The 27,642-nt window shown below is 41.1% G+C and overlaps 1 protein-coding gene across 1 annotated transcript; it reads left to right on the forward strand.

Annotated features, from left to right (window-relative positions):
- The first annotated feature begins 448 nt into the window (after positions 1-448).
- On the forward strand, positions 449-23,627 carry LOC137676255 (RNA exonuclease 1 homolog). Its single transcript, XM_068422953.1, has 15 exons — positions 449-773; positions 4,410-5,401; positions 5,898-5,990; positions 6,549-6,756; positions 8,023-8,180; positions 9,747-9,881; positions 11,202-11,298; positions 12,089-12,235; positions 12,639-12,752; positions 13,357-13,430; positions 13,703-13,813; positions 14,130-14,245; positions 15,096-15,234; positions 19,444-19,564; positions 23,539-23,627. Exons 1-15 carry the CDS (start codon positions 449-451, stop codon positions 23,625-23,627), a joined length of 2,919 nt encoding a protein of 972 aa, XP_068279054.1.
- Positions 23,628-27,642: the final 4,015 nt, after the last annotated feature.

Here is a 27,642-nt window from a genome sequence, read left to right on the forward strand (position 1 = left end):
CTTTCCCTTTCCTTTCCCCTTCCCCTCCCCCTTTCCCCTTTCCCCTTTCCCCTTCCCCTCTCCCTTTCCCATCTCCTTTCCCTTTCCTTTCCCCTTCCCCTCCCCCTTTCCCCTTTCCCCTTTCCCCTTCCCCTCTCCCCTCTCCCTTTCCCTTTCCCTTTCCCTTTCCCTTTCCCTTTCCCTTTCCCTTTCCCTTTCCCTTTCCCTTTCCCCCCGCCGGCCGCCAGCGCCCCGCCCCACTCCCTCACAGCGCCCGGCGGGGGCGGTGACCCCAGCCCTCAGCCCCGTGCCCTCCGCGCCCCGCCCCTCCGCTCCCATTGGGCGGCGGGGGCTGCGCGCCGCCGGCGACGCGGTGAAGCGCGGGGCCGGCGGGCGAGGCGCGGCGTTTGCGGTTTCCCGCGCTGTGCCCTTGCGCCGCCGGGTGCGGTGCGGTGCGGTGCGGTGGGTGATGCGCCCCGCCAGCTGCTTCGGGGCTTCCTTCAGTCCCTGCCACGGCGCCGCGGGTGGCGGCTGCCAGCGGCCTCACTGCCGGTACCACCCCGGGGCGTCACGCCGCAGTGAGCCGCTCTCCGCCGCGCCGTGGCCTGCTGCCGCCGGCCCTTCCCAGGGTGAGGACGGCGGGAAGGATGGCCCGGCCTGCCCCGTCCCGCCGCGCCGCCTCAGGGGCTGTGGCGAGGGGGGCCGTGGTGCCAGGGGGCCGCCGTGCCGAGGGAGCAGGGCCCCGCCGGTTCTGGGGGGCTGGGGAGTGTCGCTTTCCAGGCAGCATCGCTATCGTTAGAGGCAGTGGTGGTAGGTGCTCGAAGGCGCCGAGGTGCGGACGTGGCTTTGCTCCAGCCGTTTGAGGATGGTAGTTAACGGAAGAGCTGTAGTGCCCTGTGTGAAAAGTTGAGGAGTGAGATGACGTGATGGGAAATCTTTATGGTCTTGTTCTGACCTTGCTCCTAGGAGACCAGAAAAATTAATTAAGCACCCCCACCTTGCCAAACAGCAGAGACAAAACTAGGATTATAATATAAGCTGGTGTTTGTGCCTGGGGTTAGGCTCCAGGAGGCTGTACTTGATTGTACTAAGGATTGCTTAAACCGCTGTGTGATAGTGTAATAAAAGCTGATGACTTTTCACTTTCTTAGTAGGAGCATGTCACCTCGCCTTCATGGTGTGTGACCTTTAGCCCTTCAGTTCTGGGCCCATCACTACAAGAAGGACATTGAGCGGCTGGAGTGTGTCCAAAGAAGGGCAACAAAGCTGATGAAGGGTCTGGCACACAAGTCTGATGAGGAGTGGCTGAGGGAACTGGGGTTGTTTAGTTTGCAGAAGAGGAGGCTGAGGGGAGACCTTGTCGCCCTCTACAACTACCTGACAGGAGGTTGTGGTGAGGTGGGGGTCAGTCTCTTCTCCCAGGTAACCAGTGATAGGATGAGAGGAAATGGCCTCAAGTTACGCCAGGGGATGTTCAGGCTGGATCTTAGGAAGAATTTCTTCACTGAAGGAGTCATTAGGCATTGGTACGGGCTGCCCAGGGAGGTGGTGGAGTCACCATCCCTGGAGGTGTTCAAAAAACATCTAGATGTGGCGCTTCAGGACATGGTTAGTGGGCATTATGGCACTGGGCCGATGGTTGGACTTGATCTTTTAGGTCTTTTCCAACCTTAACAATTCTATGATTCTATGAATGAAGAACAGAAGTTGTAATATGAATTGCTCTTTGTAAGGCACTTACTTTCCTTCCAGGATTAGCAGTCTGCAAAGAGCCTGCTTGCACATCCATGAATAACTGTCATTTTCTACTGCAACTTTAGTATGCCTCTCCCATGGTGTTCCATTTTCTTCTTAAGTGTAATGAGTAATAAGATTTGTAACTGGCTTTTTTGACGTTTGTCATGGTCCTCTTATGACCTTATGTCATCTTATGTCCTTTTACTGCTTTCAGGCAATCGGAAGCTAGACCTCATTAGCAGCAATTGTAGCTTGTTCAAAGTGTTTGCAATAAAGCCAAATGAGAGGCTATGGGCAGAGTACTAAAATGACTTTAAAATGGGAACCACAAAGCTTATCAATAGTAACAGCCTATCTTAATGAAAAAAGCAACCTACTTCCAAACTGGACTTGAAAAGCTTTAATTAAAAACAAGTAACTGCTTTCGGATTGCCTGGAGCTTGGGTTGTTGTGTTCCACATCATTTGCTGTGAGTTACACTGATAGTTTTAAGAGTTGCTTGATAAGTATGTAATCCAGGGAAGCATCAACGTGTCTCTTACTCTGTCATCTCTGTGGTTTTTAAGCAGATGATACTGATGTTTTGCCTTCACAGCTCAGGAGTTCCAAAACTTCAGTCACAGTGCAGGTTCTCACTCTGCATGTAGTCTTTTTCGTGCAGCAGGAGCTTTTGTTTACACAATAAGTACTTGGGTTTTCACAGTTACCTGTAAATGGTAAAGTTTCATTTCTTTCTCAAAGACTTCTGTGCTTGAGCATAAAGAACTGCACCCTGGAAAAAGCACTCGGATCATTTGGTGGTTGCTAAGGTCTGTGGCAGTCAGGGGAAAAAGAACTACAGTGTGGAGTCATTTCCTTCTGACTTCTGCTCGATAATCTTGCAGGTAGCTAGCTATGCAGCATGATGTCACTTGCTGAAGGCCGAGTTCATAGGTGTTTCCTTTCAAGTGACCAACATCCATCATTAAGTGGCTTCTGCAATTTCTAGAAAGCTTGAACACTGAAGATTCAATCAGGCTCTAGTTAGTCAAAGAATAATCCTATAACATGGATTACTACATTATCTAAATGGTGTCTTACTTGTATAAAAGGTGGGGAAACATTACCTCTCTCAGATTATTTGTATTTTAGTTACCAGCTCATAGTGGCTCAGAGTATTTCTTCAAGGTGGAGAGGTACTGTTTTTTGCTGGGATGGAGTAAGTTTTCTTTGTAGCTCTGTATGGTGCTAAGTTTTGAGTTTCTGACCAAAACAATGTTTTAGTTACTGCTGAAGAGTGTTCACAGGGCCTCAAGGGCTTCTCTGTTTCTCATGTTGCCCTGCCAGCAAGTAGCCTGGGGATAGGTGAGAAGCTGGGAAGGGACACAGCTGGGACAGCTGACCTAGGCTAACCAAAGGGGTACTCCAAGCCATATGATGTTGTGCTTGTCAATAAAAGCTGGGGAAAGAAGGAGGAAGGGGAGACATTTCAAGTCATAATTAGGCGTGATGAAGCCCTGCTTTCCTGGAAGTGGCTAAACATCTGCCTGCCGACGGGAAATAGTGCATTAATTCCTTATTTTGCTTTGCTTGTGTGCACAGCTTTGCTTTACGTATTAAACTGACTTTATCTCAACCTACAAGTATTCTTGATTCTTACCCTTCTAATTCTCTGCCCCATCCCACTGGGGAAGTGAGAGAGCGGCTGTATGGGGCGCACCTGCCAGGCAGGGTTAACCCACAACAACAGGGTAGGGAGGCTTTGTGGTACCACCCTGTTTTAGTGTATTGTTATTGTGTTAATGCCAAAATTAATTATTTTTGAGTAACCTGGAAAGGATGTCATTCACTAACAAAATGTGGCTTTCTAGTAATTCCCTGAAATGTTTTGTAATTACTGATACAATCACTGTTGAAATCAAATGGGGACACATGTTTTTAAATTATGATGTAAATAGCATTATTGTTAAAATACATGATTGGTGCTAATGGCTCCCTTGGATGACAGGCTCTGTATACAATTAATAAAATTTTGGGAGGGTAATTGCCACTACATTTTGTGATTTGCCAGAATGTTCATGTGAGGATGGAGATAGTGCCTTGAGAAAGCGTCAGGCTAAGTTTTGGTAAGCAGTCTACAGCCTATAAAACTAAGAAGATTATGGTTAGGCACTTAAATCTGCAGTTGGAAAATTCAACTTTCAAGGCTGCTTAAAGTTTGTGCACAATTATGAATAAGCCTGGCTTGAAATGTTAATGGGCATTTGGGACAATGAGACTTGTAGTCTTGTGCATAATTAATAAAATAGATTATTTCTTTTTCCTCAGCTGAAATCTGTAGATTGCAGTTTAGGATGACTTAATTTAAGGTCATAGCTGTCTTTCCTCAAAGAGAGGCAGATGATTTACAAAACCCCCAAAAGGATTAAAATATCAGTACATTCAGTCAAGATGAAATCAAGGAACAGAAGGAACTCTCACAGTACAGTCTTCCCAATTATTTTAGACACTTTAACCCTTGGAAATGATCTTAAAGTAAGATACTTTCTCCTATGGAAACCATTGTAGCGCATTTTTTAGTTCACACATGTCATGGTTTCAGTTTCCTGGTATACAAATAATGGCTGCTGTTTTTTGATTAGAAAATTACATTGTTGATTGAAGTTGTCCAGCAACTGTTCTTGAATGTAATTTTCTACAAAATTATTTTGCAGGTCTCTCTGTCTTTTCCGTAACGAATGAGGATGAAAATGCTAAGCAGCAGTGTAAGCCGATGGAAGTATTTCCGTGTGAAAATCAGGATGGGAATTCAAAGATGTCTCAATTTAGGAGTAGATCTGTATTCACAAAGAGGTCGAGATACCCTTCCCCAGTGAAACTTGCAATAGATCTTGAAGATTCTGATAATGAATGTGATCTTGTTATTGATGTGCCACCAGTAGCTGTTAATAAAAAGCCAAGAATAAGTCAGAACTGTGCAAAGGGGAACAGGGACAAAGAACTGGCTGCTGCAGTATGTGCAGAAAAATTACATGATAGTGGTAGAGCAGACGTCCTTGAGAGTACAGAAGAAGAATCAGAGAAAATTGTTGTTCTGCGGAAGAATAGCAAAAGTTTAAATAAATATGAAAAACGAGGCCATATTTCTCCAAAAGCAAATGAGATTTGTTTGCCTGACGTAAACACTGATATATTGAAGGTTTCAAAGGAAAGAGATGCCCTTGCTTATACTGCGGAGAAATGTATATCTTCAGCCACTTCTCTTGAGGTGGACATGCAGAAGGGAATCCTGAAGCAAGGCAACGTGGAAACCGATATGTCGGTCGCAGCATTTGTTGAGGTGTATACTACTAATGAAGACTGTGTGAGCAGCAGAAGAGGAGCACAGTCTGTGTTGTGTGCTCGTCACTCATCAAAAGATGAAACCACAATTGAAAGGCCTTATAAGGAAATAATAAATAAAGGGGAAAGCCAGAGCATAGAAGAAAATGGAGGTAATGATAACCCAGAAGATACATACCAATATCCAACTTATTACTTAAACAAGAAAGAAAGTGAAAATACTCTGCTGAGTTCACCTGCTGAGGAGGCAGAACCCAGTGGGGAGGACACAGAGCTCTCTGAATCAGATGATCCTTTAGAGGAGTGTCGGAGAATTTTTGATGAGTTTGAAAGAGAAACACAAAAGAAGGATGGTGATAAGCAGGTATTTTGTTTCCCTTTCAGTGCTTTGGGGTTTTTTTCTGAGCATGTGAGGATGGGATGTGATATATAGTCAAGTTCAAATACTCTTTCTAAAAAGAGTATTAGTAACACTTAGGACTCTCTAGTCTACTTTGACAATGGGTGATCTGTTTGTTTGCTGAAGTAGAAAATTGCTCTGAATAGCTCCCTGCCTTGGGGGTAGTCATTATTACTTTTACTGTAATAATGTTTTAGAGGCAGTTGTGTATTCAGTAGTCTCCTGTTCTTCTTACAAACAAGTGTAGGAACTTTGAGTACCACTGCCTCAGCTGCAAAGCACTGTGGATTAACTGTTTTGAATGTAAAATAACTGTCTAATACTGATGGAATTGTAATTTTCCTGGTGATTTTTTTGACTGAATATCCTGAAACGTTGGAGTGAATGAGTCATGAGGATATAGCTGAAGTCTAGAGCTTCATAACAGTTGGTCTAAATAGTTGGTTCTTGTTTTCAATAGGCTGATGGAGGAAATGCAGATCTCACTTTATTAGAAACCAAAGTAATTGTTCCTGGACAAAAGAGAAGAATTGCACACACAGCAAAACTCGATGTGAGTTACAATCTTGTAATAAACTGAAAGTCAACATAGCTTTACTTAATATCTGTAGACTCATGTTGAACTTCAGGTTGGCTGAGTTTTATAATCTGATTGTAAAAATATTTTGGAATTAATTAGAACAAATCTCATTAACTCTGCTGTTAAAAGTTATAGCAAGTATTGTAGTACTTAGAGTTGGTTCCTGAGGCAGATGAAGTAAGCTGCTGCCCAGGGCAGGTGAGGCTAATGAGTATTGAAAAGTCAGTTTGGAGCTGAGGCTTGTACCATGAGATTACAGATACAGAGCTTGGAAACCTAAAGTGGCTGTTGCTTTCTCTGCTTTTACAGTACTTTACGGGGTAATGTTAATAGCAGGCATAATTCTTTAAGCCCTCTCCACCACCCCTGAGCTCTTTCAGCTTGCTGTTTTCCTTCGAGGGACAAAATGCTGAGCTCTGAATCTGATAGCAAAATTCGGTTCTAAGAAGCAATGTGTTAACTTTAGCACCATCTTGCTGTGATTTGGAACTGCTTGAATGTTAACTGTGGTTTTGTGTACGTGTGTATCAGGTACATCATAACAAAAATGAAATTGTGCCTTTCAAAGCATCTCCTTGGCAGCAGGGTCATGATGCAGAAATTCAGCAGGCACACTGGAAGGCAGTGAAGTTTGCAGCTGCAGTTAAAAGGGAGCAAGCTTTTATTCCTACAACTTCCAAACAAAAGAAAACTACACCTGGATTGTCAGCAGCTCAACTTCAAAGCATTGGACCAAGAGGTATGACAGCTCGATCTGTAGGTTTGACAAACTGAACTTTGGTTTGCTTCAGTTAGACATTGCTTGAATGTGTTCATTTTGTTGTGGTGAATGTTAGCGGTGAGCTGAATGATGATGAGCACTTAGTTTATGCAGATAGATGCCTTATCCAACTACAGGGTTATATTTGAAGTCTTGGTATCTGTAGTGGAAAGCGGACAAGTACTTTCTGCAAAGTTCTTTGAACGTTTACAGTTTTGACCAAAATCCTGAAAAACGTTTGTTTTATTGAAAGTCTTTTGATACATGAGTTGAAAGAATAAAAAAGAAATCTGGTGAGTTTGCTTTTAGTACTGATATCAACTGTTAGGTTTCTAGTCTGAAGCATTCAGACCTTCTGAATCCTATATTCTTCTCCCTTGTCCTTCATACATGAAAAGTCCTGGACTAGAAGTTATTTTCAGCATTTGATACTAGTTAAACAGTGTTTCCCCTCCAGTTCTTCTACTGTCACTTTAACTATATGCTTACAAAGTAACCTACCTAGCAATTAAATTAATAAAGTACTGCTTTGTACTTTTATGTATGTGTCTTTACTACACAGGCTATAAAATGTCCTCACATAAAATTGAGTCATTCTGCCCGTCTATGTGTTCTTTATGAATAACAGTAAAATGGGTTAGTGCATGTCATAGTACAAATGTGTCTTGCTGTATAATAGGTGCTGATGCAAGTAAAGTTAAGCAGGATGACTGCAAGTCAAATGTTGATACCTTGGCTCCAGAATCTCAGGATGAATTTTTATTTCTGAGATCTGTAGCTTTCCTGACTTCAAAAAGGCAAAGCAATTCTTCAAGGCACTTGCTGGTTGCTTTGGAAAATGAGGTTAGAATGCTGTGTTTCCTAAATTTTTTTTTCTTGCTATCGTGCTTTTTTTTTGTGGGGGAGGGCAAAGGGGCAGGGAACGCAGGAAAGTAGGTGTTTAAAAATCATAGTCATTACAACTTGAAAATAGCTTCTAGCTTGGCTTGTATGGCTGCTTTATTTGAATGTCTTCAAACTGATATGATTCAAAAATACTGGAGAACACTTTGCATAAAACTTATTGGCAGAAGTGAAGTCTTAGTGTGTTTCCTGACAGTACAGGTTTGCTTCTGTGCATCAGTTTACTTTTACCCTACTTTAACAAAGGAGCTGTGAAACACCTGTGTTCCAGATTAATGTAATTTAACTAATAAAACTTACAGACTGAATCTAAACTATAATAATATCTTCTGTGTGTTTCAGACTCTTTAAATTTGCTTGCAGTTCAGCCCATTGAAACCAGCAGTGGTCAACTGCATGTGCTACTGGAAGGAAACGTTGCAACAGCAATGCCTTGTGGACTTTCTGTCCTGGCCAAACCAGGACACTCATTCACAAGGACTGCTCTTGTGCTGTGCCAGGTACTGTAGAGTTACCGCTGTAGAACTTGGATATGTGAATGGCAACAGAACTGGGAAAAACTGCAATTAATTTCAAACAGTATTTTATAATGCAGACCCAGAAATGTGATATACCAGTATAGCTTTTTAAATAAAGTTACTTTGTTTCCTCTGTGCTTTAATCAAGTTGCTATGCAAATTGTATTTTAATTTTCCTTTGGTTGTACTAGCCAGCGCTACACAAATGTAAGCGATTAAATATATAAATTGTTAATCAAAGTGGTTGTGATGGGAGAATTAACCAGTAGTCTTTTTTTCAGTCAAGTCATGCTTGCGTGTTGGTTATTGTCCCTTAAAACTTCCTGCCATATATAGTGGCAGATTATATCTGATGAAAGGCTTTATTTGGCTTCAAGAGACGTACCCTTATAAATTAAAGGGCTTTCAAGGAACTTGTCAAAATGTTAATGTAGGCATATTTTGGTTTGTTAGTGCCAACTTTGCTTTGTGATTTTGAGTGGCAGAGTATCGTAAGGTTGTCTTCTCAGAAAAATTACTCTAACCTTACTTGTTTGTTTTTCTTTTAAAGCAGGAATCACTGAAGATTCCTGGGGTCAGATAAATTATAAGATCAGAGTTTTGCTTTCTAATTAAAAATGTGAAATGTTATGGCTTCAGTCAGTTTGGTTATTGACATTTTTCTAGGATATTAAGTATGGATTACCTCACGCTTCATATCTCCAGTATTTACCTTGTTGTTTCCTAAATAGAATAGTGCATGCCCCAATAATGGTGAGACTAGGTTGTGACAATGATACACATTGCCTTTATTCACTTTATGCAAAAATTACCTGCTCCTTGGTAGTAGCACACACATTTAAATGCTGCTCTTAAAGGATCTTCCTTAGCAAATAGATGTGGTATAGACATATTACTCCCTGTTAGATACACAGGATGCATCTTTATAACTGTTTGGACATTTTTTGGGTGTAATGGTACCATGGTTAACTTACTGCCAGCTTTTTGAATGTGATGATTTTAATTTCTGTGCTTTATTTTAAAATAAGTATATTGTGATAAGCACAAACTCTATGTTGCATTGTCTAACAAAGGCTATAGCTCCCTAAAAATAAATTCATTTTTTTCCGTCTAGTTCATTGGGTTCTTAGTTTACACTCAGAGCAAAGTACTGCCTGAAATAAAGGCCAGATGGAGAGCGTGACTTAAATCATAAATGAACTGCTAGTGCTTGCTGAAGGACTGAACTATATCTAAGAAACAATAAGTTAAAAAAATAGTTTTAATAGCTCACAGAACTTTGAGCAGAAGACTACTTTGTCTAGTTCAAGCCGAGAAAACTTCTATAGCTACTATTTCTGATGATTGTTTCTGGCTCCCTGTCATGTGCAACTCCAGTTTTCTGAATAGCTATTCGACAATGTTTGACTTTTTTTTTTTTTTTTTTTTTTTTTTTTGTCCTCCCCCTCTCTGAGGATGGGCAGAATTGTGTCTGAACTGGTTTTAGTTCTTTGGGCTATTTGTTACATATTGACCACATTAGTATGGGTTGTTTTTGTTTGTTTTAAGGTTCCTACTCAGAAAAGGCCTTCCATTCCAGAGTCAGGATCCAAAGTGCCACTTGAGACAAGACAGCGATATGTCAGGTTGTTTTATTCAGAATGCTTCAAAATTTGTAGCACAGTGAATGAAGCTGTTGACAAGGTTTGTAATGTTTTATAGATCTTTACAGTTCCTCTTCTGAATTAAGTCAGTAGATCTTATCTTGCACAATGTGTTGATGTTTTTTTTATTTGCTTAATTTTTTTAAGGCAAATATTTCAGACTTTTCAGTAAGTAGATGTTAAAATGTACTCAATCTTATACTTGCTGGTGTTGTCAATCAGTTTCAATTTTCTCCAAGTAAAAACATTTATCTTTAGCACTGCTAATTAGCTTTCAGAAATATATGTATAATATTAAAAAGGAAAAGTTTTTCTTTTGCAAATGCAGAATAAAAATCTTGTGACTACTGGAGGCTTCCTGGAATGTAGTAATGACTGAGATCTATTCAGGACAGGAGGAAAACATATTTGAAGAACAACCATAAATCTCTCAATCATTTTGAGCCTTTGATCTTGTATTTACTGTTTACACCACACCAAGTGCTGCTCAAGCTTATAGCCAACAGATACGGTCTGACAGGCACAAATATCCAGATCTTAACCTTTAGGTGATCTAAATTTCTTGCATGCTGGAAATCAAAAGAATTTATGGAGAGGTCCTGGTAAGACTCTGTACATGTGTTTAATTATATGTTGAATGAAAGCTTGTAAAATATCAGATGTTACTTCTCTGCCACTTACTGTGTGTATACCCTGGTATGCCTGACTTTTCATTCTCACTAAGTATTGTTTCTTTTACCTTCCCTTTAACTTCCTCCTGTGTTATTTCTCAGCTTCATCAGTTCTCCACTTTCTTTTTTCCTCTGCTTAGAGGTAGTAACTTGTGAATTCTACTTGCTGTAGTGATTGTTAGAAGTCACTGTTTATGTCTGAAATGAGTTTCTCTTTTGTTGACTACACAGATAGTGTAAACAGTGAAATAAAACCAGGGAAGAAGCATTTTTTCTTTCCCCAGAAGATTAATGAACATACTTCTTCTGAGTGTACTTCTTCCTAGTTAAAAGGTGCTGGACCTTCCTTTCACTTCTGTTTACAGAAAGAAAATTAAGGAAACATTTCTTTACCTAAAAAGGTAATAATGCCTCCTTTGAAGCAGGATCAGAAAAAGCTGTCTGTAGCCACAGAAATGGTTACCCTAAGAGCTCTGATTTCCTCCACAGATCTTTGCTTCATAAGTACAGAATTTATCTTTCTAAGTGTCTCATCCATATAACTTTGTGTCTCCTGTTGCACTTCAGATTTAGGACACTACTTACATGTGTATCTGCCTCTAGGCTCTTGGATTCTAAATGGCAGTGCTTTTTGTAGACCATAAAGTACTCCACTAACACTCAGTCTCTTTTCTTTTTTTTAAATATAGGCCCTGATAGAAGAGCAATCTATTTATGATCGTTGTGGCAGTAAAAAAATGTACCTGAATCTTGCTGTGAAGGCTCTCAAAAAGCTGAGAGATCATGGTATTTTTTCTTTCAATGAAGATTTTTCTTTTAAATGGGTTGTTAAGTGTAGCCATTAGAACAGCAGAGAAATGCCTTAAAATTATTATTTAGTTTAACTTTACTAAAGATATTTCTGTGTATTTAAATCCTTTTGTAGAAATATATAACTGAAATAAATTTGTGTTTTGATGTCTAAATATTTGCTTAGGATATTAATAGGAAATATAAAATTGAGAAGAAATGCTAAAAATATGTTTTCCTGCATTCAGGGCAACTTAATAACAGCAGATCTTCCAGTGGCGCTGGATCCGTAAAGTCAGATCAAGAGAAGGGTAAAGAAAGGGGAAGGGAGATGTCAGTTCTCCACTTTAGTGTGTAAATGGGCTTATTTCAGCATGAAAATGTTATTCTGTTTTTGGTCAAGCTTTATCTATTAGCCACTGCAAGGGTTTCCAGCACAATTCCCTATTAACATCTGAAGGCTTATTCTTAGGGGAAAAATGTTGAGCTTTCGCTTGAAACAAGCATGTTCTTTAGTATTGCATGCCTGGCCTTTCTGGGATAGCTAGTGAATTAACATCCCTATTGTTTAGTGTCTTTGTTTTGAATAATGCTTCACCTCTAGTTGCTTCTAGTTGCTCTGAGGTACAAGAATATATATTTTTGCATGTAAACTAGAGTGCACGTCTTATAATTTTAGTTCCGTTTTATTTTGGAAGTAGTAGGATATTTAAGTGCTACTTGTATTTGTTCTAACACTGCTTAAGCTTTGGGTTTGTTTACTTTTAGTTTTTGGTGTTTTTTTAAGCATTTACAGGTGGTGCTCTATATGAACTTTTAAAAGACTATCTTCTGACTGAGGAACAATTGAATGAAAATAACTTCCCTCGACCAAATCCTGAAAAATATGGTAGTGCTATACTTACTGGGGTTGCAAAAAACCCTGGATATGCTGGTAAGTGCCCACTAGACAAAATTGAATTTCAGTCAGTGGTTCATAGGACAATAAATTATACAGGTATAAAATTATACATTATGGCAATGTTTCATATTTAGTGCCTGGACTACAAGTGAATTCACAAGCTTTGATAACTAAAAATCATGAAGCTTTTATAGGTCTTTTTAAATTTTTCTTTCAACATAGTAATTGAAGTTGCAGGTAGACTTGAATTTCTTATTGTGCTGTAGAGGATCTTGTTTTGGGTTTTTTTTTTCATATATGGCTAGTCTTGGAGGCTGCTTATGTGTTGATACTCTACTCTCATTATTACTGTTCACATAACTTTTTTTTATACCTCACCATTTTTGACTTTATGGCAAGCCAGCTAGGAAATATGCTCTGTTATTATTTTTTTTAGCTTTCAAAAGACTATGCTGTAGGTGTGGCGAAGTATATGCTGTTACTTCTTCAGGAGAACACAGACGTAAAGAAGAATGCAACTATCATTCTGGTAGAGTATTGGAACAAAAAGGTAGATATCCTTGGCATTCAATCTTTGTGGAACCTGTTAAAAGTTATAACATCTCATGGCAAAATTGAACAAGATCAGAGTATGAAACTTTTTTAGCACAAGGTTCAGCTGAGATACATTCTGCTGTTCTTTTGAGAATGTGGCTAGTTAATAAAGCCCATTTTCTCCGAATATGCCATAACTTTGGGAAAACTGATGTTAATAAAACTGTGGGAAGAAGGTAGAAAAATATTCATTGTGTGGCCTTGCATTGACTTTTAAGTGAAACCTTCTCGTCTTTTTCTGAGAGATACCTTAAATACTCAGGAGCTGCATTAAATATCTCCCTCAGGGAGAACCTTCTAGAGCATACTACAACTTTCTCCCTCCTGTTCATTGATATATCTTTTTTTTTTTGAAGAAAAACCTTTTCTCGGGAGGGAATGATGTAGAGTTTGTCGTCTTGGCATAGGTGGGACCTGTAGGTGGGACTTGCTTCTTTCCATAGTGCAGTCTCAGAAGAAAATGTAAAAGAAATTTGAGAAGAGGAGTGAGAGTACTGATTTGTTTTTGCCATGACTAGTCGCTGCAAAACTGCTCAATTTTACACTTTTCTTTTTGGCAGTTCCTGGTGGCATGGAAAAACGCTATAGCTGTTGTGACAGAATAGTTGGATCTGCTGGATGTCAGACTGCAAAGGTAGTCATAATGTTCTCACAATATTTATATAATGCAGTATCTCAGTTCCGCTTTCTGTGTCCTTTTGACTTAAAGCTGGGTCACTGCCTTCTATGAATGGTTTGGAATAAGCCTTTTAGTTTTACTTAATGGCATTTAGTAATACTTTTTGTTAGTATTTGCTACATAATTTATATATGTGCTCCTGAGTCTGTTAGAAACAAATTGTCTGGCAATTTGGGTAAGCTGTATCTAGCAAACTTGGCACTTAAATACTAATGGAAACTTTGCAGCTTCATGTTCATGATGGGAAAAGAGAGAAATTGGAAGGCTTCGTGAAGACATTAGTTAAATCACCGCCTTTTGATGGAAACTATGGTGTATATGCTCTGGACTGCGAGACGGTATGAACAACTTAAAAAGTTTGGTTCAGTTAATAGAAAACTATATTGCTGTTTATGAAGCATTTTCCTACCTGTAGTAGTGTGGCACTTATGTCTCCGAGAGGTCTGCAGAACTCTGACTAGTCACTTTACATGACTAGACCTTCAGCCTGACTAGTCACTCTATGTGACTAGACCTTTAGTGTTGAATATGCAGTGAGCAAAATTGTTTGTATTTGTTGAGTTGGTAGCCAGTTCTGATTTCTGTACAGCTTACATAATGTAAGGAAACATCATTTCTGTGTAAATTCTTGTTAAATTTACTTTTTTTCTTCAGTGTTACACAGTCCATGGCTTGGAACTAACTAGAGTGACAGTGGTCGATGCTAAGCTACAGGTTGTCTATGATACATTTGTTAAACCAGATGGTAAAGTTGTAGACTACGATACAAGGTATGCTAATTAGTCTATAGAACTTGAGGATTGGACTTTATAAATTGGCAGATAACTATATAAGAAGAAACATGCCTCTCTTAAATGTCTATTTCTAGTAACATAAATCAAAGACCTTTAATCAGGAATGAGGCTTTTGTTCTTATAGGCTCAATTACAAAGGATTTTTCTCTTTGCCTAGTTCAATTTATTTTTTCCAAATTTGAAGACTTTTTCTCCCCTCCCTTTGAAAAAAAATTAAGTTAAACCTCCCAGAACTTGCTAAATTCCTTGAGGGGATAGAAGCAAATGCAAATTTCATCTACAAGTGTTGTCTAACAGAAAAGCAGTGTAATCATAAGCCGTGCATTGAGGCCATCAGACTGTACAGTTTAACAAGATTTGGCTATATTTAGTGCAGATCACTTGTATTTGGTTTTCCTGTTGGGTTTTGTCCTTGAGACCTGGAAGACATATTAGACATATTTTCAATTCTTATTAGTTCTTTGAATTCCTCTGCGAAGAAACATAGGTTTTGAGCCTTACTGTAAAAGAAGCTGGAGGAGAACCAGCGTTAAGTGTTCCTACTTCTTCAACAGCAATCTTTCTCTTTTTTCTCAGAACCCTGTCTTTGGTCTGTCCTTAAACAGGCTCAGTTGCTTGTAGTGGTAAAGCTAAGTAATATCACCTATCTTAGTTTATCTTACACTACTTAGGTGAAAAGGAAAAGAATGAAAAAATGCCTTATGTTGACTTCAACATTGTGTGATTTCAAAGCTTGAAGTGCTGAGGGAATGACCACTGTAAACCTAGTTCTTCTAGATATTTCTTAGTGTCTCTGTTAATGAAGGTCTTCTAAATCTGTCTTTAGACTCTCTGGAGTAACGGAGGATGATCTGAAGAATAGCACAACATCTCTTCGGGATGTACAGGCCATACTGCTAAACTTGTTCAGTGCAGATACTATTTTAATTGGACACTGCTTAGAAAATGACTTACTTGCTCTCAAGGTAAAATAGCCTGTTTGAAGCCAATTTTAAGAGGTTACTGTGTTCTAATTAATTTCAAAAAGGAAAAGAATGTTGCATTTCAGCAGATCAACATGTACAAAAAAAAAGAATTAAATGTACTTGATTGTTAAATAATAGCCGTATTAAAGATAATACTACATTCAGAGAAAAAAAAGATGTATACACAAACATAGTATGGTAAAGATTCTGACATTTAGGCTTCCTACTTTGCTCTTTTGTGCTTTTAGCTATGCAACCATACATCACCACTGAATAATATTGTCTTTCTGGATTCACAAACCTAGAATTGTATCTTTGCATAAAAATGCATAAAAGGCAGTGACAATTCAAGTAATACTAAGGTATTACTTAGTAACTCTTAGAATCTCTGTAACCAGTTATGCTGCCTGCCAGGTAATTGCCTTAGGTACCAGAAATGCATAGATTATGCTATTAAATCTCAAAGGCAGCAATATTCTATGAGTAACAGAATAATCTGCTCAGGAAGGCCCTTGTCAATATATATAAATACCTGAAGGGAGGATGTGAACAAGACTGAGCCAGGCTCTTTTCTGGTGCTCAGTGCCAGGACAAGAGGCAGTGGGCACAGACTGAAATGCAGGAGATGTTTCCTGCTGAATGTCAGGAAACAGGAGAGCTTTAAACTAGATTCGAAGGGGGGTGGGGTTGTAGCTGGGCTTGCACCACTGGGGCAACGCTCTAGTGTTGAGGTAGACCAGGAGGCCTCCCATCCCCCTGGGGTGAAATCGGTGTGCTCAGCTCGCTCCCTGAAATGCCTGTACACCAATGCACACAGCATGGGGAATAAACAGGAGGAGTTAGAAATCCGTGTTTGGTCGGGGGGCTATGATTTAGTGGCAATTACAGAGACTTGGTGGGACGCCTCGCATGACTGGAATGTGGTCATGGATGGCTATGTCTTGTTCAGGAAAGACAGGCCACTAAGGAGAGGTGGTGGAGTTGCTCTTTATGTGAGTGAGCAGCTAGAATGTATTGAGTTCTGTCCAGGGACGGATCAGGAGCGAGTTGAGAGTTTGTGGGTGCGAATTAAGGGGCAGGCTGGCAGGGGTGATACTGTTGTGGGTGTCTATTACAGGCCACCGGATCAGGATGAGGAGGGTGATGAGGCCTTCTACAGGCAGCTGAGAGCAGTCTCGCAATTACAGGGCCTGGTTGTTGTGGGGGATTTCAACTACCCTGATATTTGCTGGGAGGCCTACTCAGCCAGCCATCCTCAGTCCAGGAGGTTCCTCCAGTGCATTGATGATAACTTTCTGATGCAAATGGTGGATGAGCCAACTAGGAGAGGAGCGCTGCTGGATCTTATCCTCACTAACAAGGAGGGTCTGGTTGAAGCAGTGAAGGTTGAGGGCAGCCTTGGTTGTAGTGACCATGAGATGGTAGAGTTCATGATCTCATGTGGCAGGAACAGAATAGCTAGCAGAATTACAACCCTGGACTTCAGGAGGGCCAACTTTGGCCTTTTCAAGCAATTGCTAGGGGAAATCCCATGGGACAGGGTACTAGAAGGTAAGGGGGCCCAAGATAGTTGGTTAGCATTCCAGGACTGCTTCTTCCGAGCTCAAGATCAGAGCATCCCAACAGGTAGGAAGTCAAGGAAGGGTACCAGGAGACCTGCATGGTTAAACAGGGAACTGCTGGGCAAACTCAAGTGGAAGAAGAGGGTGTACAGATCATGGAAGGAGGGGCTGGCCACTTGGGAGGAATATAAGTCTGTTGTCAGAAGATGTAGGGAGGCAACTAGGAAAGCTAAGGCCTCCTTGGAATTAAACCTTGCAAGAGAGGTCAAGGACAACAGAAAGGGCTTCTTCAAATACATTGCAGGTAAAGCCAACACTAGAGGCAATGTAGGCCCACTGATGAATGAGGTGGGGGCCCTGGAGACAGAGGATAAAAAGAAGGCGGAGTTACTGAATGCCTTCTTTGCCTCTGTCTATACTGCTGGAGGCTGTCCTGAGGAGCCTCGGACCCCTGAGGCCCCAGAAGAAGTCAGGATAGAGGAGGAATCTGTCTTGGTTGATGAGGGCTGGGTCAGGGACCAATTAAGCAACCTGGACGTCCATAAATCCATGGGCCCTGATGGGATGCACCCGCGGGTGCTGAGGGAGCTGGCGGAAGTCATTGCTAGGCCACTCTCCATCATCTTTGCTAAGTCGTGGGCAACGGGAGAGGTGCCTGAGGACTGGAGGAAAGCGAATGTCACTCCAGTCTTCAAAAAGGGCAAGAAGGAGGACCCGGGTAACTATAGACCGGTCAGCCTCACCTCCATCCCCAGAAAAGTGATGGAACAACTTGTTCTTGGTGCTGTCTTTAGGCACATCAAGGATAGGAGGATCATTAGGGGCACTCAACATGGCAGGGGAAGTCATGCTTAACCAACTTGATAGCCTTTTATGAGGACATAACCCGGTGGACAGATGATGGTAAAGCTGTGGATGTGGTCTATCTTGATTTCAGTAAAGCGTTTGACACGGTCTCCCACAGCATCCTCGCAGCTAAACTGAGGAAGTGTGGTCTGGATGATTGGGTAGTGAGGTGGATTGTGAACTGGCTGAAGGAAAGAAGCCAGAGAGTGGTGGTCAATGGGACAGAGTCTAGTTGGAGGCCTGTGTCTAGTGGAGTCCCTCAAGGGTCGGTACTGGGACCAGTTCTATTCAATATGTTCATTAATGACTTGGATGAGGGAATAGAGTGCACTGTCAGCAAGTTTGCTGATGACACCAAACTGGGAGGAGTGGCTGACACACCGGAAGGCTGCGCAGCCATTCAGAGGGACCTAGACAGGCTGGAGAGTTGGGCGGGGAGAAATTTAATGAAATATAACAAGGGCAAGTGTAGAGTCCTGCATTTGGGCAAGAACAACCCCATGTATGAGTACAAGTTGGGGACAGACCTATTGGAGAGCAGTGTAGGGGAAAGGGACGTGGGGGTCCTAGTGGACAACAGGATGACCATGAGCCAGCAGTGTGCCCTTGTGGCCAAGAAGGCCAATGGCATCCTGGGGTGTATTAGAAGGGGTGTGGTTAGCAGGTCAAGAGAGGTTCTCCTCCCCCTCTACTCTGCCCTGGTGAGGCTGCAGTTCTGGGCCCCTCAGTTCAAGAAGGACAGGGAACTGCTAGAGAGAGTCCAGCGCAGAGCCACGAAGATGATTAAGGGAGTGGAACATCTCCCTTATGAGGAGAGGCTGAGGGAGCTGGGTCTCTTTAGCTTAGAGAAGAGGAGACTGAGGGGTGACCTCATTAATGTTTATAAATATGGAAAGGGCAAGTGTCATGAGGATGGAGCCAGGCTCTTCTCAGTGACATCCATTGACAGGACAAGGGGCAATGGGTGCAAGCTGGAACACAGGAGGTTCCACATAAATATGAGGAAAAACTTTATGGTGAGGGTGACCGAACACTGGAACAGGCTGCCCAGAAAGGTTGTGGAGTCTCCTTCTCTGGAGACATTCAAAACCCGCGTGGAAACGTTCCTGTGTGATATGGTCTAGGCAATCCTGCTCCGGCAGGGGGATTGTACTAGATGATCTTTCGAGGTCCCTTCCAATCCCTAACATTCTGTGATTCTGTGAAACACTTTTTCACTGTAAGGGTGACCAAATGTTGGCACAGGTTGTCCAGAGAAGTGGTGGAGTCTTCTACCGTGGAGATGCTCAAAAGCCATCTGGACATGTTTCTGGGCAGCTGGCTCTAGGTGGTCCTGGTTGAGCAGGGACTTTGGACAAGATGACTTCCGGAGATTGCTTCCAACCTCTATCATTCTGTGATTACTAATGAAGGAATTAGAATTTAGCCTTGGTAGGCTTCCCTACTAGTGATCTCTAAAGGCCAAATCAAATGAGACTTTGCAGTATGGTATTGGCTATCTAAAACCAGAATTAATAGTGTTCACTGTATATATAAAACTGGTGAATAAATGTCAATGCAGTGTACAGAAATCACTGCAAAGCACATTTTTTCCACAGTTCTTGCCCCACAGTTTGCCATTTTGTAATGAACATAGGAACACAGGACAGATGACGTAGTATTTGGGGATCAGGGTAGTTTGGGCTTATAGTTGAGTAAGGGAATGGTTTTAGATACTGGATGTGATTTCTTAATAAATGAAGGAGGTGCAAGACTGTAACTGGATGCGTAATCATTACTGTGGCCTCTGCTTTTTTTCCAGCTAATTCATGACACAGTAGTGGACACATCAATAGTGTTTCCTCATCGGCTAGGTTTGCCTCACAAAAGAACACTTAGAAGTCTGATGGCTGACTACCTCAGGAGAATTCGTCAAGATGATGGTAAGAGCGCAGGTTCTTATTAAGCAATCGGTCTACTGCATCATGAAATGGGAGACAGGAATAACCCAGAAAACTGAAAAGATAGTGTCTCAGTTTAGCCCGCATCTGGGGCTAAACAATAACCAGCCTTTCTATCAGCCAGTGCATCTCCTCAGCCAAGGAAGGAATTGGGAAAAGGAAAGGAGACCCGTGGGTTGAAATGGAAACAGATTTAATAAAATAAGAAACCCAGTATCAATACTAATGCTAATATAGAATACACAGAGTTATACACAGCCCATGCAGTGGTCACAAGCTGTGTCCTCCCAGCAGTGAGTGCCAGATGTCGAACAGTGAGCACCACAGCTCCAGTGACAGCACGATGGTCGCAACGAAGAGGAGGGCAGGCCTTGGGAGCAGAACGATGGGTGAGACCCTGCAGGGATGGCGACCATTGAGAAGAAGAGCTGTCCCCAGCAAAGTTCCCAGTTTATAGTGAGCGTGATGTGTGTGGTATGGAATATTGCCATTGGCCAGCCTGGGTCCGCTGCCCTGGCTTTCTCTCCTCCAAGCTTAAGCACCTGGCTAACTTGAAACTGCCAATGGCCTTGATCACCATGGGAACCCACATACCATGGCTGGCCACGAATGAAAACAAAGTGTCTTATCAACTTTGTTCCCACCATATCGGGTGCTGCAGTCTTCTCAAAAGTGCAGCTTTTCTGAACAGAAAATTGATTCTATGATTCTGTCCCAGTGAAACCAGGACAGATAATACACTTGCTGTCATTTAAAGCTTTGTCTTGGATGCCTTCAATAGTATAGTAAAAGCAGAGAATATGCCTGAAGAGTGAGATGGCTGGTGTTGTGGTTTAACCCTGGATGGCAACTAAGCACAACACAGCTGCTTACTCATTATCCTCCCAGTACAATTGGCTTGTCAAAGTGTTCACCATAGAAAAGCATTGCAGTTCCTTTCCCTTGTAGAAAGGACGTTCTTAAAATTCTGCAGGTAGTGTGATGAGGCTAACATCTATTTCAAGATTCACTTGCTTATCCGAGCTGATACAGGAGCTCTTCAGCTGGGGTTTTCAGTAGTAAAATTATAGAAAATTTCTTGGCTGGCTATCAAAGATAAATCAATAAATATGTTCTACAGTGTGCATATAATACTTACAAAATATTGCATTTGAGAGATGTATTTTGCATTGACCATGCCATTCTAAATAATTGGTTTTAGTCTGATCTTAAATACTTAATTTAATTTGTTCTAATAAACTGGCAGATTCATATTTGCTTTTATCAGTGAAGCCTGCTGGACAACAAATAATATTCTGTTCTGCTAACATGTCTTCATTGCCCAGGGTATACATAAATGGTCACGCTAGGCAAAACTTGATGGCCTTTGATATCCAGTGAAGTAGCTGGATGCTGCATATCAAAGCTTAGAATATCCTCTGACTGGCTTTGCTCTGACAGTCTGACTCATAGCACTGTGCTGGGGGTCAGGGGATTGTCAAAAGTTGTTTCTACAGGCTTTGACTGCTATCTCAAATAGCCAAAACTATGCCTTTAGCAGACTTTTCTGCTTAAGTTTGGATGTAATCATTCTTTGTTATCACCACTGTGCTAAAATCCAAGCCTAACCTGTAGAGCTAGGTAGCTGCCTTTTCTAGAAAAAATGAAAAAAATACCAACGGGTGACTTCCACTCTCTATGTTTATATTTGTGCTGCTGCTTTGTGCTATTTCATGTTACTTTTGTTCCAGTACAAGAGAAAGGTAATAAACTTCAAGTCTGAATATGCTTTTTTGTAAACCTAGGGACTGGCAGAATGAAACATCCTTTTCTGTCAGAAAGCAGTAGGTCTGTAGTGACTTAACTTGCTCTGAATTTGATTGACTGCCCTTTTTTTGACTGTCTCAAACTTTAGTTTGACTAAGAGTGCATTTTAAAGGGTTTCGACTCCAGGATTTTTGATATCCAAGGTACAGGAGCTGCAACTGCTGAGGTAGCTTGACTTACAGTATATCATATTCTTGATTTGACTGAAAAATTGAAGAATACATAACAGAGCTAGAGGACTATGGTTTCAATAATTGAGCCTTTTCAGACTACTTGAAAAACATGTCTCATACAGGTTGTACTTTCTTGAGCAGGTAAAAATAGCAGTGGAAGAAGGGTGGAATGGCAAGGTAGAGCACTGCTTCACAGGTTGGAAAGCAAATGAGAATTGGAACTTTCTCTGACAAAAGATAGTAAGGGCGGAAGGGAAGGTCACAGAATCACTTCCATTTTCTTACCTAAATGACAAAATAATTTCTATTTGATTATTGGCAACTGTTCTATTTCTTACGGTACATTTAGGAGAGGAGAACACTAGAAGCTGCAAGGTTATTACCTTATTACCTGTCTTCTGATTCTGTGAATAGCAGAAGCTACTAAGTGGTATAAAATTCTCTGCCACAGATAAAAGCTATAACTCTCCTCCATTAGCTTCCACAGCTCTTTATATGTCTAATCTAAATAGGTATTGCAGGGATAGTTCTTATAAAATATGCTGGTGAAAGCATTCATGTAACACTAATGCTGTTGCAGATGACTACCATGACTGTGTAAATTATGTGTTCACTGAAAGGGAGGTACTTCCGCAGGAACCACTTCCACATTCAAGGACATACTGCACTGCTTTAAGCTAGTAGATATCTGAATTGCAACTACATGTATGTAAATATCTGAAGATCTTTGCTTCTGAGTCTAGGCTGCTACATATGAAAAATGATCTCAAATCACTGGCATTTAAGTTTTACAAGAGAAAGCCAGAAGCTTGTACTTTTACTGTTACTATTGAGTCATCCTTTGTTATGATAGCACTTAAGTCCTCTGCTTCTTTGTGGAATCAAACATCTCAATTAAATCTAAGAAAATTATTTTTCTCCCTAGTATCAGCTTACTATATTGTGGTCTTCTTGCCTGTCCAAAGCAGTTGTGGAATCAGTAGATCTGGAATCAGTGCAGTAGTGCAGTTCTATAGTGCAAAGAAGCAATACCTTTTTCTTTTTGAGCCGCTAGCTCGGAAACATAGAGTGGGGAGAGGATTTTGCCACCTTCAAATGAAAATGCTGAGCTGTATGCTGTCAGATTTTTCTTCCACAACTTTTTTGGTTTCTTAATAACCAGTCCCTGTCCCAAACCTGTTTATCTGAGATCTTCTGTACCTTTCTTAAAAATTCAAGATTGTAGCTTTAACATAGTGTAAACCATACAGGATTTAGATTTCCTTTGATCAGCTCACATAGGATTTAATGTGGCACACATATTCAAATTAGTCAATGTGACAATTTGACACCATGTGAAATTTCTGGTTGTGAAGATGATGGCTGAATATAGTAGGTCAGTTCTCTACCTATCCTAAAGTTATCCTGCTTTCTGTAGTTATGGGAATTGCACAGAACATGTACACTTCTAAGTTGTTGACTTTTTTGGCTTTGACTAAACGTGTAATAAAAATGTATAACCGTATATAACTTAAATGCTTTAACTCCACTCTGTTCAGATTTTGTGGAGCATTTCAGTAGATGAGGACAAGTAGATTGTCCTTAATTAACAAAGGTAGAAATTTACCAGCTAGTTGGAAAAGAAATTTGTCATCTGTTACTCTTTCGACTTCTGGTTTGAAAGTACAGGACTTGGAGAGGCTGGTTTTTCCAAAGACAGTTGTGTTGGATACTCTTAAGTTACTAATCCAGGCTCCATTGGATATTGAAGCTGGAGGATGCAGTGGGAAACTGAATATTGACAGGCAATACTGGACTGCTAGAAGCATGTGGTTGTTACCTTGAATCCACGTAGCAAGAAGTTGCACCAAAAACTATCTGAATACCAAGTATTGTCTTGATATTCTCAACAATTGTTCGGCTTATAAACAAAGCTACCATTCTTTATAAAGAAATACATAATCTAACACTTCTAACTTCTTTTTTTGTCTCCTCTAGTTGGTGGTCATAATTCCAGGGAAGATGCAATTGCTTGTATGGAACTAATCCTTTGGAAGGTCAAGGAGGACAATAAAAGGAGAAAATAGTGATTATTATATCTTTGGAGGAACAAGATGGGGGGGGAAAATCAACCTCAGTTTGGCTCACTGCTCTAATGCTTCATTAACAATTATTTTTCTGATGTAAAAAAAGAGGACAATGGGAAAATCTAATGGGAAAACTTGACTGTATCTACTTCTGAAGCTTAAGATATACAGGAAGGAGAAAACACAAACGCACAAAATACAAATAAGTAAGATGCACAGGGTGAATTCTGGTGTTAAACAGCAAACCCATACATTTTTTTCTGTTCTGTTTACAAGAGTATTATTTCTGTAATCATCCTTACTGTGTGTAGTTGAAAACTATCATTTGCAGTAAGTGAAAGTACTTATTGTTAAAAGTTCTGGATATAACTTTTGATTTTGCCATGTTCAGCCTCTGTGAAATAAAACTTAAATTTCTGCTGCGTGATGAATGTTTAAGATGTTTTCTTTTTCCCTTACCCTTCCTGTTTCTCTGTACCTCTCCATCCGCTTTTAGTGAGACAGAAAACAAACTTAGTCGTGTTTAATGTACTAATTGACACAAAAAGGCATAAGGGTAGAAATGTGACCTCTTCTGGAGCAGAACTGGCTGGTCTCTTTTAAATAAGTTTGTCAAGTGTTAGAACAGGCTGCCCAGGGAAGTGGTTGAGTCACCATCCCTGGAGGTGTTTAAAAGACATATAGATGTGGTGCTTAGGGACATGGTTTAGTGGTGGACTTGGCAGTGCTAGGTTAATGGTTGGTCTTTTCCAACCAAAACGATTCTATGATTGGAAGTTGAGACTTTAGGAAGCTTTTCAACTGTAAAAACAATAAGCTGTACAGACTAACAAGGGTTCCAAAAAGTAGAATATTTCAAGAAGTAAATATGTTCACTGCTTCATCTAAAGTTGGACTGTACTCCAGGATATAATTACCTGTCTCCCACTTAAGATAGGATTCAGCATCTGCTACCTTCAGACGGGAGGATTTTAAAGTCTGTTGCCACTCACATTTCTGTGATGAAAACAGAAGGAAATGAAAATGTAAGAATGGACCACATTTTTTGTACAGCACTAGCTCTGAGCTGAAGTTGTGCTTTGCACTGATTCATCAAAGCAAGCTGAGAGTGGTGAGGAAAAATGGTCTTGATGGAGGACCCTGTAAGAGAAGATCAGTAGTGTAAAGCAGATCTCAAGGTTTTCACAGACATGCCCTGAAGAATGAGTAGTCAGTACTGAAGGTTAAAAATCACTGTAGCTGCTTCTTAGCATTGAAGTATTTGGGGAATGTGTCCTGTTTTATGAGATACTGACAGGCGACAGCTGTGGTTAAAAATAGCATTGTGTATTTATTGTCCTTTATCAGCTTCTCAGAATGTCAAAAAAAAGCTCCTGATTTTCCTTCACCCAAGAATAGGTAATACTTCTGTCTATATTAATAGAACAGTCCTGTATACAGGGCCCTAGGTTCCTTGCATCTCTAGGCCTTACTACAGCTTAGAGAGGGGGTTTTGGCATGTTGTTTACAAAGGAGATAGACTTGCTCATGGATCTTCCCAGCTTTGAAAGTAGATCTTTTTAGTGAGGATTGCCTTTATTATTTGGCTTGGAGTAAATCTAAGGAAAGAGATGAATGTCTGCTCTGTAGAGCCTGTCCTACTTAGCAGAGAAACCTGTGTTAGTCATCCAACAAGGTATTAGCAGTGACCAAATGGGTAGTTCTGAGGCTCTATAGGCCTTCTAAGGAACCTCCATCATCTGACATCTCACTTGTCGTCTTCTTAACTTCTTTGTGTAGTTGACTATTGAATTATTAAAACCAAATGGATAAAATACTGTCTGCAGGAAGTAAAATAATTTTAGATACTAACTTTGTTGTAAAAATAACAAAATAAAACAGTTTTCTGATGCTGGAAGTAATGAAATTCCACCAAAACTGAAAGGTGATGTGAATACAGGTGCAGTTAATTACTGGAACTGTGAATTAACTCCGAGTCATATCTCTGTCATCTTTCTGCTGCTGCCTGCTGTAAGTTACTTTTCTCTTTCCCATATATATTTATGATATAGTCTTAGCTACTGCAAAACCTGACGCAGCATCTCCAGGAGCTGGAAGTTTAGTTCATGTTTTGAAGGTGTGAGAAGCTGCTGTGGTCTGATTGGACCTCCACAGTTTACAGAGGGACTTGCTAAAACTGTTGGCTCCTACAGCGGGAATATTGTCACCTGTGTCATATGTTGTTCTGTTAAGTGCATATGTGAAAGAGCTCTGAAGGAAACATTACACTAGGTTTGCTTGATTTGAGGACTTTGACTTGCAGCCTGGACAGTTTGGCTTGCTTTGTTCCAACTGTTGTTTAATCAGTGTTCCCCTGTGTCTAACCAGTCGCCTTGTGTCACGGTTTAAAGCTGGGCTGGCTATTAAACCTGCGGCAGATGCTCTCTGTTATCCCCCCCCCTCCCCCCAGAGGAAAAGGGAGAGAGACTTCTGGGTTGGAAAATTAAAGCAGTTTTAATAAACTATAATAATGAAAAAGAGTATAATAACAATAATAGAAATAATCAAATATATACAAATATATATATACAAAACCAAGATTGAGCTCCCCTGAAGTCAGCCACGTCACCACCGGCACTGCAGGGCAGGCTCCGGGAAGGCCCAGACTGGGCCTAGCGACGGTCGAGAGCTGGATTCAGGAACGCACGGATCGGGATCGGGGGCAGTAGGAAAACAGACGGAGTCCTCCTTGGACACCGGCCATAGCAGAAAGAGAGCGAGACCCTCGTGATCCCCCCGCTTTATACTGAGAATGACGTGTATGGGATGGAATACCCTCGTTGGTCAATTTTGGGTCACCTGCCCTGTCTGCTCCCCGCTGCAGCTGCGACCCCCCTTCGGCTCTTCACTTGTAAGCAGTGAGGAATTCAGCAGTGACCTTGGTTTCTCTAAGAACAAGTACAGCAAGAGCCTTACTGCACAACATCCCTACCGGTGCCTCAGCGATAACTACAAACTTCGAGTGTTATCAGTCCTGGAAGCAGACACTGTCTGCAAACATGCAGTTAGTTTCAGAAAGTGCAGTTACTTAGAGGAGACTTAGCTGAAAGTAAAAATCACTGAAAGGAAAATCGGCCTGGTTTAGGCCAAACCAGGACACCTTGCATGTGGGAATGATCAGTATGTGACTTGGGGAAAGGCAAAATGGTGTGTTGGGAGCAGGGAAAGTCACGTACCAGCACAGGGAGGGAATTGGCAGCAAGAGGGAAAATTTGCATTTGACCACACCTGAACTATGCCCTTGTAATTAATTGCTTGGGCTCTTTAGCTGAGCCTCTACTTATCTTCTGCATTTCCCTTGCCCCATCTTGCAGAGTTCACAGAATCATGGTGTAGCTGGGATTGGAAGGCATCTGGGGAGATCATCTAATCTAGTCCTCTGCAGTGTCCAGTCAGGTTTTGAATATCTCTAAGGCTGCAGACTCTACAACCTCTCTGAGCAACCCATGGCTTGATCACCCTCAATGGACTTTCCTAGATTTCTCTTTATGCCCATTGCTTCTCATCTTGTCACTGGATACTGCTGAGAAGAGGCTGCTTCATCTGCCTTACTTTCTTCCATCAGGTATTTATACATTTAGATGAGATGTATGTAATAGTCAACATTTTGTATTTTAGTTTCAGCAAATGCCTGACCATTATATTTTGGGTAGTGGAGAGGCGCTGTGTTTGACTTTACAGCGGTGTGAGGCACAGTCTGTCCACAGAGAAGTAAGAATTAAACATCCCCATCATTTAAGACCAGATGTGTGCTTCCTTTTGGGTTACTGAGGAGTGGGAGAAGTGCAGCCATTGAGTGGATTGGCTGAATTCAGACATCCCCAAGGGCAATTACACCTTACTTTTCAGCCAGTCTAATGAGGGTAAAGGTGCTTGCTTGGAGTTTTTGTTACCCCTCCCCTCACAATGGTATCTAGTGAACCTTGCATTACATAGCCAGTGATGTCTGTTCTCAGATCATTTCTTAGCTTTCCTG

This window comes from Nyctibius grandis, chromosome Z, assembly GCF_013368605.1.
Source record: "Nyctibius grandis isolate bNycGra1 chromosome Z, bNycGra1.pri, whole genome shotgun sequence".
Classification (NCBI taxonomy): domain Eukaryota; kingdom Metazoa; phylum Chordata; class Aves; order Nyctibiiformes; family Nyctibiidae; genus Nyctibius; species Nyctibius grandis.